The following is a 12,055-nucleotide window of genomic DNA, read 5'->3' as shown; positions in this document are numbered from 1 at the left end:
ATTACAATTAGAGAAACCGTTAGTGCACAGTCTGGTCTGTGAATCCATGCTGATCGCAAATGCACTATGTTGGTTTTCTCATGACGTGGCAAGACTTTTTAGGCCAAGTCCTTATGTCAATATTAACAAAAAGGAATATAAAACTGGGAAAGTGATTATTCAAATACGATTCTTTTGTTATGTTTTTAAAACATACTAGATTGTATGCAGTGTTTTTAGAAGCTCTTAACTAATACACTATCTAATTCTTTAGTTGTAGTGAAAGTAGTTGAAAACTTTTGGAGTTAACCTTTTATGTAGAAGTATAAGTTTGGAAATTATGATGAGTAAAGGTAAAGTTTGAAATTCAGGTATCGTTTAGTGAAGTTGATTGGTGATTTATTTATACAATTTTACAATTTTAGCTCTGTAACTTTGTTGTTTATGGATGAATTTTGAAAAATGTCTGCGTGATATGACAATGTGTCAGAAGACCCTTAAGTCCGTCCACTTACTTCTTGAATTATCTACCTTTATGAGTGTCCTACCATCCTGGGCAGCAGACATGATGATGTGCATGGAAAAAACCTAACTCAGCTCTTTCTGTTTTGAGTTATCTCCCTTTATTAAATGTTCTTGCCCATGTCATAACTCTGAAACTACTTTAGGGAATGTAAGCAAGTTGCACACTATCAGACATTTATAGAGGAAATACAATTTACTTTGACCCTAATCTACTCATCTTACTTTTTAAATTATATCCCTTTATTTTATGTCTGGTTTGTAACTTTGATTTTTCATTGATGAACTTGACCAAACATTTAGCCAGATATTGCATATCAGTTACCACTTCCTTTCTAATGAAACAGTATGGGGGTCATGCACGTTTTCAATTGTAGTCTCTTGTTCGAAAAAAATTGCATAATTTTGAATTTAAGTTTTTTTTCTACACTTTCAGGAATAAAGATGGAGAGTCCCCATGCATGCGATATTTGACTTGAAGAGACTGTTGAGCAAAAGTGTGAGCTTCATTCAGAATGTCTGATTCTGAGCATACCAGTCTCATGCCTGAAACACAGGGAACCGGAGCTGGTCAAGGGGGAACCAGTCGTAAGAAGCCCCCACCTCCTGATTGGGGAAAGTATGGGATTGAGCCAGGAACCAGCAAAAGTTCCATACAGTGCAAATGTTGACACTGGAGGGTACCAGCACACAGATCTGGGAAATAAAAATGAACTCTTCCAGGAAGATCAGGTAATAGATGTAGCTGCAGGGTAACAGTGATTGATTGGATTATCATAAATATTAAATGAACTCTTCCAGGAAGGTCAGGTAAAAGATGTAGCTGCAGGGTAACAGTGATTGATTGGTTTGTCATAAATATCATAATTATGCATAATTATGCAGGAGGTCTTGGGTTCAATACCAAATACATGACAAATGATATCAGTAGCACCCTTTCTTGGCACTCAGCATTAAAAGGGAAACTGGCTTCTTTTCTGTCATACCCTCGTGGCGATGGATTTCATCAGGAATGAGGTGGCCAGAGTGATTAATATAAGTTGTAGAACTTACTTCGAAATTGACCAAAAAAAAAAAATTAGTATAAACTAAGTGATTTCTATGAAGTGTACATTTTGAAGAATATGTTACATTTGACAAAAAAACGGGGAATGACAAAGAAGAACACTCCAAAAAAAAGTCTTAGTAACCTGTGTTTAGTAATACGGTAGTGACTACTACCAATATTCCTGGACAGCAAAGTGGACAGATTCTAGTTCAAATAATGTCTAGATTAATTGTAAATTTGTGTTCAAGTTTCAATGGTACTTACTGTCTAGATTAATTGTAAATTTGTGTTCAAGTTTCAAATGGTACTTACCTCTAAATGCATGTTTAGAGAAAAGTTTTCAATATTTCAAGGAGGATTTTAAGGATCTTACATGCCTGCCTGTTAAAAACAGGGTTTCCTCTTCCAAAGGGACAGTGGGGAGTCATGAACATTTCCACACTGTCCCGAGTGTTTGGAAAACATCTGTCCTTCACAGGCAGACATGTTACTGGTAAATCTTTTTTCATGCCGTACTAAACACATTAAATTGTAAAATTGTGAGGAAAAGTAGATTTTGGTAGTTTCTTTCTTGACATCATGCATAATTATAGTTGACATCACAATATGATGGTGATAATCATATTACTTAAGTTAACATATTATTTAAAAAGTATTTCCCTGGAATCCACCCCCCCCCCCCCTGCATTAGTCAGAAAATTATATAGAAACAAAGAACATGAGATATAAGCCATGTTGATCAGTTAAAGATCCGTATTTTTTGAGAAGAATATATAGAAAAGATGGATGATTGTATAGTCATAACATGTGTTCTATCATGTAACACAAGCAGATCTATGCTTATGTTCTAAATAAGCAAATTTACAGTTCTGTGTTGATACTATTTCAGAAATCAACACAGAAGATGTGGTGAAAGCGCATTTCTTCATCAGTGAGCCAGTATTATTTGGCACGTGGGACGGGGTGTTCACATCGTGCATGATCAACTTGTTGGGTGTCGTTATCTTCCTTAGAATGGGCTGGATTGTGGTAATTAATTAGTTTTTGGTTAAGAAATTTAATATCCCAAACAGTGATTTTATCGTGGAATAAAACCGTCATTTGAAGATCAGATGCTTAGAAATCATATTGTAAGGCTGCATCTGAAGAACAGTGATTTTATTTTAGAAAAAAATCACTGTTCAAGATATATTATTTTTGTTTCTAACAAGATACCCTCCAATGTCCAATGTCATATTCATTTTCAGTTTGTGTCTATGACGTTTTATGTTATAATATACAATTATTTTATTGCATAACGTCACATTTTCGGCTTCCATTGTTTAAAATATTAGAACAAATTTAGTCACGTTAGAATATCAATTATTTATTATCAGTTTTATTAGCTCACCTGTCACATAGTGACAAGGTGAGCTTTTGTGATCACCCTTCGTCCGTCGTCCGTCCGTCCGTGCGTCAACGCTTTCTCGTCTGCACTATAGTGGTTTCATTTATGATTTTATTTTAACCAAACTTGCACAAAACTTGTATCACCATAAGATCTCGGTTCCTATCTTGAACTGGCCAGAACCCATAATGGGTTCAAGAGTTATGGCCCCTGAAAGGGCCGAAATTAGCTATTTTGACCTTGTCTGCACAATAGCACTTTATTTATGATTTGATTTTTTTACCAACTGGCACACAACTTGTATCACCATAAGATCTTGGTTCCTTTCTTGAACTGGCCGATTCCTTTATGGGTTCTCAGAGTGATGGCCCCTGAAAGGGCCAGAATTAGCTATTTTGACCTTGTCTGCACAATAGCAGCTTCATTTATGATTTGAATTTAATCAAACTTGCACAAAACTTGTGTCACCATAATCTTGGTTCCTTTCTTGAACCGACCTGATCCCATAATGGGTTCCAGAGTTATGGCCCCTGAAATGGCCAAAATTAGCTATTTTGACCTTGACTGCACAATAGCAGCTTCATTTATGATTTGATTTTAACCAAACTGGCACACAACTTGTATCACCACAAGATCTTGGTTCCTTTCTTGATCTGGCCAGATTCCATCATGGGTTCCAGAGTTATGGCCCCTTAAAGGTCCAAAATTTGCTATTTTGGCTTTTGCAGCCATATAGAGACTTCGTTTATGGTTTTATTTGATACAAACTTCCAATATATCTTCAACAACAATAAATCTTGGATTCCATGACAAATCAGATCCAATCGTAGGTTCCAGAGTTATTTTATATCTGATTACCTCCCCTGATTGTAATCAAAATGGATTTATATCAGTAAGTACTTATAGGACTTATTTGAAATTTCATTTTTGTCATTAGTTGGACTGAGTCAATCAGGGTAGATAACTATGGACTGATTTTATGTCAAATTACATCCCTTTATTTCAAATTAAAATGGGTATATCTCCGTAACTGATGAAGATACTGATCTGAAATTTCATTTATGTCAGCAGATCCTTCTTTTGTTCACTTACAATAATTTTTTTTTAATTACTTCCCTTTTACGTTACTATAAATAGCTTATTTTATTATTGGCCGTAGGGAAAACCCGAGACCACTTTTCTGTGGTACAACATGGATGGTACCTCCATTTTTTAGGTGTATTTTGACATATCTGTACCTTGTAAGAATTTTTTTTTATTTTTGGTTAAATTTCTTCCCTTTGTTGTTCCTGTCCTTTGGACTTAGATATTTTTACTGAGGACCTTCTTGTCCTCAAGTGCAATGATAACAGGTGAGCGATATAGGGCCATCATGGCCCTCTTGTTGAATAGAACAAAGCAAGTATCTCCAAAATATTCCTGTTTTAGATGTAAATTGTTTGAACTTGAGTTTTATTGTTTATACCAAACGTTTTCTCTTTCAAGATATTTTGAAAAACCATCAAAACATAAGTAGAAAATTAAAATAGTCTTTCTTGTTATAAAAGGTAAAACATGTTAACTGACTACTTTGAGAAACGAAATCTTGGCTATAGTTTGCTGCGTACATAATAATTTACTGAATTTAATTTTGAAATTCATGGAAATCATAAAATAAGATATGATAAGGTAAGGTAAGATAAGGTTAGGTAAGTTTTATTTGTATCATGTAAGATATTGTCTACATGATTTTATTTTGAAACATTCTTTTAGTCTATGATTCTACATTGCAATGCTTTTTACCTAACAGGGAAATGCAGGGATCAGCTTGACCATCCTGACAATCATTCTGGCTGTACTGGTGGTTCTTATAGTGGCCCTTAGTGGTATAGGGGTGTGTGAGAGGTGTAAGGTGGAGAGTGGAGGGGTATACTTTCTCATATCTCATGTGCTGGGGTCCAGAATAGGGGGCAGTGTTGGAGTGGTCTACTGTTTTGCTCAGGTAGTTTTATATTATATTAAAAGATATAACAAGTGTAAAAACATAAAATTTTCTTTAATATGTACCTTACTGTAGTCACAAAATTACTAAGACAGAATCCAATAAACGAGGTCATTAACAGGAAGTTTGAATAGTTACTGGTTGTTGGACCTCCATGGACGTCTGACATCATTTTGATACCATTGTACCTGTGTTTTTGTATTAAAAAAGTTTGTATACATCGATTTTTTATACAATTTAATGAGTTGGACAATTAGTACTCATTATATTATTGTGTTTTTGTGTGTTATAATATACTACTCATTGAATGGCTATTACTGTATTACATGCCTTACATGGTTAGTAGCAGCTGTAAGCATATATTGGCACTCAGGCTATGCTGTCATTCAAATTCAGGTGTAATCATGCTATTAACCACTAAAGGCCTGCCATTACTGTTTTATTATGAGTGTACATTATGAGACTAGATCTAAGTGTTTCAGAAGTAACAAGTTTGATCCATGTTGAATAAGTTAAAATTTCAGTGAAAAATAAATTGTTGAAATATATTTTTATAGATAAACAGAAACAAAGGACTATCATAGGGCTTTCTAATTTTCAGTATTTTTCATAAAATAGAACTTAAATTTTGCTCTTTATCGGATATTTTTGATTTCTTTACAAAAGTTTTTACTAATGATTACTCTTAGAAAATACTGTTTTTTTTTTGTTTTTTTTTTTTAATTTTTGAGATTTTTGTTCTTATAATTTTTGAAATTTTTTGAGAGTTTCATTTTTATGAAAACTGAAATAATCCAATTAATAGAAATCGAATCTTAACTGCAGTGCCTTTATGTATATGAATAAAACAAGAAAATAAAGATATGTGTTCAACTATGTTTTGCCATTTGCAGCATTAAAAAACAAAAAGGAATTGTCATAGGATATTTTTCATTTGCAGTCAACATTACCATATATCAAAAATTAAGAAATATAGAGCTTAATGCCTATATCTTATGGCTTAAAACTCTTGTGCTGGTAATTTTTCATACAAATTTTATATGTATATTTTTATCCTAACGTGGCATGTATCAAAAAATTTAGGCAGTTACCTGTTCCCTGTCAGTGATGGGTTTTGGAGAATCAATCATGGGTCTTACTGGCATAGACAATCCTTGGATTGCTAAAGGTGTTGCCATTGCACTCGTCATTCTTCTTCTCGGTAAGTCTTGGTTCTTTGATTGCTAAAATTGTTCTCACTGCAGTTACCGAACCTCTTGGGGTAAGTCTTGGTGCTTAGATTGCTGAAGGTGTCACCATTGCACTTGTCATACTTCTTCTAGGTAACTGTTGGTGCTTGGATATTTTATGGTGTCACCTTTGCACGTATCATACTTCTGGGTAAATCTTGGTACCTGGATTGCTAAAGGTGTCACCTTCACACTTTTCATACATCTTCTTAGTAAGTCTTGGTTATACTAAAACCTGAGGCCATAATTTGAATCTTTTAAACTTAATATCCAGTAAAGGGGAGTTGTAAAGGAGGATAACAAAACTAGACATGAAACAATTCTATATCTTGAGCTGGACGGAAGCTTTTTATGCCCCCCACATTTTTGTGTGGGGCATATAGTGTTGCTACTGTCCGTCCGTATGTACATACGTTTGTCCGTCCATATGTATGTCTGGAAATCTTGTGTGTCCAACTTCTTTTGCACTATTAACCTGATTTGCTTCAAACATTCACATTTGTAAGAGACTTCCTCGGTTTTATTGAACTTGACAGACCTATATGTAAATGCTGATGTATTTTCAGGTATCAATATAGCGGGAGTGAAATGGGTGATCCGGCTTCAGTTAGTTCTGTTGTTCATTCTGTTTCTGTCTGTCATGGATTTCTTTGTTGGGTCCTTTGTTCATACAGACTATGGTAAGCATATGTATCTTGTACAATCATTTTTACAAAGATATAAGCATTTATTACAGACATTGAGCACTAGATTTAATTTTGGAAAGGGGCTAAATTTCCCAGTAAAACTAGATAGAATTTTGGAAAATGGTCTTGATTTCCCATTAAAACTAGACAAAATTTGTCACTGAATGACTGAATAAATTTTGACAGATTTTGGAAATGGGCTGGATTTCCTGATAGAATTGGGGGAAAGGCTGGGTTTTGCTGTGAAGTGTTTTTTAAATCAGCGTTCCTTATTATAGTAGGTAGGTTATAGATACATTTCAATAATATTTTTTTCTTTAGAAAGCAGGTGTACAGCTTTTAACTTGTTTGTAAAATTATTTACCTTTAATTTGCTTCAGAGCATGGTGTGACAGGATACCAAGAATTCAACCTACACAACAACTCTGGTCCAGCCTACCTACCTGGCGAGACATTTTTCTCCATATTTGGACTTTTCTTCTCCACGGTTACCGGAATTCTTGCAGGCATCAACATGAGTGGAGACTTGAGGGAACCATTTGTCAATATACCAAGAGGAACTTTATCAGCCCTTGGTGTATCGTAAGTGTTGCAAATACTTCAGTTCTAAAATAATACTAGTAGGCCTGTGTGGTTGAGTGATTAAGGTCACTGACTTTGGATCACTTGGCTATCACTGGGCACTGTGGGTTCAAAACCTTGTTTGGGATGTAGAACACTCCCATGTGAAGAAGTTATCCAGCTGGCTTGTTAAAGGTCAGTGGTTCTACTCAGGTGTCTGAAATAAAGCCCAGAGGGGCACCAGGGGTCTTCTTCAACCATAAGAAGCTTGAAAGTCACCATATGACCTATTATTATGTCAATGTGATGTTAAACCAAATAAGAACAGAACAGTTTTAAAGTATTGTTTTACATTGTTTCTGAAAAGAAAATGGAAATAATTACTGGTATTATTGTCTTAACCTTAAGTTTTACAGTCTAAGTTATCTACTGTGAGGAAGTCATCCAGCTGGATTATGGAAGGTTGAGGTTCTTCTACCAAGGTGCAAGCAGGTACCTGTAACAACACATAAAATGGCACCTGGGGTTGTCCTTCACCATCACCATATGACCTAAAATTGTTTCAGTCTGATGTTGATACCAAATCCTGACCCCCCCACCATCCCTTCAAAAAAAAATTATTAGTAGATTAGTTATAAAAAAAATCTTTCTTTGATTGTCATATTCTGTGAATTTGTTAGTATTTGTGAGGGACTGTTTTTTGGTAGATTTTTTTAAAAATCTCATCAAACAAGTAAAACTATCATTCTCTCTAGGTTAAAATTTTGAAATCCATGAATTCATATTCCTTCAAAATAGTTGTCTTTGGCCAGTTTGTGTTTACAACGAAAAAGATTTCACAGTATAATTATAGTTTACACAATTTGCATCTACTTTCAGGACATTTCTCTATATATCATTTACCTTGGTGATAGGCGCCACTTGTTCACGAAGTTATTTACAGAAGGACTACATGATAGCAGAACAGGTCAGCGGTTGGTCCTTGATTCATCTGATTTTATAATCTTTAGACAGTTGTCGGCAAGTGACTCTGCCTTTGTGACCAAAGCAGACCAAGATCAGCCTTCACATCCATGCTGGCTAATCATGGTGTGCACTGTTAGCTATCCAGTCAATTAATTTTCATTGAACAACCCTTCAAAATAATAAATGATACTGCTGAAATTGAATGATTCATAATGTTAAGAATTTGAAAATGGGAGTGTGTTTTGGTACATAATGCAGATTAAAGGTGCATTAAATACTATAGTATTTTTGTCGACTATAAGAGGCTTTTTAGGGTACCTAATGACATGGGATTATGGATAAGTTTCTCATCACTTGTCCTTCACCCCTGACGACCTAAAGGTTAAAAGAGGTAGGGTTGTTAAACATGAGAAAGCCAAACATCTAGGTTGCAGAAGATCAGCTAGTAATGTTACTCCCGCCATTACATTACTGAAATACTGTTGAAAAATGGCATAAACCCAAAACAAACAAGTAAGTAATGATATTCTTGGCACCTAGGTATTGCCTCACAACCCAACAGTGCAAAAATTAAATGCCATTGGGCTGGACACTATTTATTAAATTTGATAGTATGGCAGAGAGAATAATATGTTTAGTAACTGTTAGGTGTGTTAAGTCAGTGACTGTATTTCATCAATGTTAGCACTGATACGTGGTTGTCATAACAGTAGTTTGTGTGCTGTGGCTGGCCAGGTTATGGTGTATGTATCATCTGTATGTAAGTGTGTATAATTTGTTTTCAGATATCAGTAGTTGGTGTGCTGTGGTTGGCGGGGTTGTATATATCACCAGTATATCAGTGTGTATGTTGTGTTTTCAGATATCAGTAGTGGGTGTGCTGTGGCTGGCAGGGTTGTATATATCACCAGTATATCAGTGTGTATGTTTTGTTTTCAGATATCAGTAGTGGGTGTGCTGTGGCTGGCAAGGTTGTATATATCACCAGTATATCAGTGTGTATGTTTTGTTTTCAGATATCAGTAGTGGGTGTGCTGTGGCTGGCAGGGTTGTATATATCATCTGTATCAGCGTGTATGGGAAGTTTGTATGGACCGCCGAGAATACTTCAAACCATTGCTAATGAAAACGTTATACCTATCATTAGAGTTCTAGGACATGGTGTAAGTATTAACAATATGAGCTGCGCCTTGAGAAAATCAACATAGTGGCTTTGCGACCAGCATGGTCAGGATCCATGCTGTTCACTAACAGTTTCTCTAATTGCAATAGGCTTTGAAAGCGAACAGCATGGATCCTGACCAGACAGCACGGATGCGCAGGCTGGTCTGGATCCATGCTGGTCGCAAAGCCACTATGTTGGTTTTCTCATGGCACGGCTCATATGATGATTTAACATGAACATTGTTTAGTTACAAGTAGGCAATGTATTCATATGTGTAGGTTCATGATAGATGGATACTTTATGGTGTCGGTTTCAATGAACGTGACATGATTTGAGTGTCATGGTGACATATAGCAGAGACATTATATGATTGATATTGTCAGGTTAAAGCTAAGAGTTGCATCATTAGCATAATAATATGATGTCTAGTTCAGCCTTAGAGTAATTTTTTAGCAGCATAGGATGCAACCAAGCAAAATGATACCAGACTAAATTTTGATTGAATCCATTCACGAGTGTAAGTGGAATGTTCAAAACCCATCAAAGGTCATAATACAACTTCTGTAGGCAAAACATTGCACAGCAGATTCAAGGGCAGTGTCTTTAAAAGGCAAAACATGTGATCAGCGTTATTTATCAACTTCTTCTTGTTTATTTGGTACTTGCAGATAACTGTATAGTACTAGTATCCAAAGACTGGTTCAGTTAAATGACTGTGGCTATACAAAAGTAAAGAATATAATGTAAAAAAAGTCAGTTAATCCTTGTATTTTATGGGTACTCTTTTTAGCTCATCTGTCACGAAGTGACAAGGTGAGCTATTGTGACCGCTTGATGTCCGTCGTCCGTCGTGCGTCGTCTGTCAACAATTTCTAAAAAAATCTTCTTCTTGAAAACCACTGGGCAGAATTACACCAAACTTCACAGGAATGATCCTTGGGTGGCCCCCTTTCAAAATTGTTCAAAGAATTGAATTCCATGCAGGACTGTGGTTGCCATGGCAACTGAAAGGAAAAACTTTAAAAATCTTCTTCTCAAAAACCAGAAGCCCTAGAGCTTAGATATTTGACATGTAGCATTGCCTAGTGGACCTCTACTGAAGTTATTCAAATCATGACCTCGGGGTCAAAATTGACCCCGCCCCAGGGTCACTTGATTTTACATAAGAAAATCTTAAAAAATCTTCTTCTCAAAAACCAGAAGCCCTAGAGCTTAGATATTTGACATGTAGCATTGCCTAGTGGACCTCTACTGAAGTTGTTCAAATCATGACCCCGGGGTTAAAATTGACCCCGCCCCAGGGGTCACTTGATTTTACCTTGGAAAATCTTCAAAAATTTTCTAAAAATAAACCAGAAGGCCTAGAGCTAAGATACTTGACTTGTAGCATTGCGTAGTGGACCTCTAAAAATTGTTCAAATATGACCCCCGGAGTCAAAATTTACCCTGCCCCAGGGGTCACCTGATTTTACATAGGAAAATCTTCAAAAGTTTTCTTAAAGTAAACCAGAAGGCCTAGAGCTTAGATATTTCACATGTAGCATTGCCTACTGGAACTCTACAAAATTTGTTTAAATCATGACCCCCGGGGTCATAAATGACCCCGCCCCAGGGGTCACTTGATTTTACATAGGAAATCTTAAATTTTTTTCTAAAAATAAACCAGAAGGCCTAGAGCTTAGATATTTGACATGTAGCATTGCCTAGTGGACCTCTACAAAATTTGTGCAAATCATGACCCCAGGAGTCAAAATTGACCCCGCCCAAGGGGTCACTTGATTTTACATAGGAAAATCTTAATTTTTTTTCTAAAAATAAACCAGAAGGCCTAGAGCTTAGATATTTGACATGTAGCATTGCCTAGTGGACCTCTACAAAATATGTTCAAATCATGACCCCCGGGGTCAAAATTGACCCCGCCCCAGGGGTCACTTGATTTTACCTTGGAAAATCTTCAAAACTTTTCTAAAAATAAACCAGAAGGCCTAGATCTTAGATATTTGACATGTAGCATTGCCTAGTAGACTTCTACAAAATTTATTCAAATCATGACCCACAGGGTCAAATTGACCCTGCCCCATGGGATTACTTGATTGTAGATAGAAAAAGTGGACCTCTACAAAATTTGTTCAAATCTTGTTAAAATGTGTATTCCTATGTGCTCAATGTCAAAACTTGATAATATCATTTTGAGCAATGGTACTCAGGTGAGCGATACAGGGCCATCATGGCCCTCTTGTTTATGTTTTTTTTTCTTTTTATTATTTTCAGAGAGGCCCTAACAAAGTACCAATATATTCCCTAGTGCTTATAACACTGGTTGTTCTGCTGTTCGTTCTAGTTGGAGATGTGAACACGTTAGCTCCTATTGTTACCACAGCATTCATGATGTCATACGCTGCTGTTAATTATGCTTATTTTGCTCTTGCCATGAGTTACGATCGTCGACAAGCGCGTGATCTAAGATTTGGTGTTCAGGATAAATCCCGTAGTAAAAGTGCAGACATTAGCAGTTATGGTGCCACAAGTGT

The 12,055-nt window shown here is 36.0% G+C and overlaps 1 protein-coding gene across 1 annotated transcript; it reads left to right on the top strand.

The window, feature by feature from the left end:
• Nucleotides 1–948: 948 nt before the first annotated feature.
• LOC128553859 (solute carrier family 12 member 8-like) lies at nucleotides 949–12,042 on the top strand (the record flags this gene model as incomplete). Its single annotated transcript, XM_053535046.1, is given in 11 exon segments — nucleotides 949–1,124; nucleotides 1,126–1,253; nucleotides 1,903–2,042; nucleotides 2,439–2,578; nucleotides 4,726–4,917; nucleotides 6,001–6,118; nucleotides 6,713–6,826; nucleotides 7,213–7,414; nucleotides 8,273–8,360; nucleotides 9,376–9,522; nucleotides 11,796–12,042. Coding segments are annotated over 11 exon segments (1,624 nt in total), but the record flags the coding sequence as incomplete, so codon positions are not given.
• Between the last annotated feature and the right edge of the window lie 13 nt (nucleotides 12,043–12,055).

The sequence above is a fragment of the Mercenaria mercenaria genome, unplaced genomic scaffold (genome assembly GCF_021730395.1).
Source record: "Mercenaria mercenaria strain notata unplaced genomic scaffold, MADL_Memer_1 contig_4407, whole genome shotgun sequence".
In the NCBI taxonomy this organism is placed as follows: Eukaryota; Metazoa; Mollusca; class Bivalvia; order Venerida; family Veneridae; genus Mercenaria; species Mercenaria mercenaria.
The sequence above is the reverse complement of the archived record's forward strand: the minus strand, read 5'-3'. Positions and strand labels throughout refer to the sequence as shown.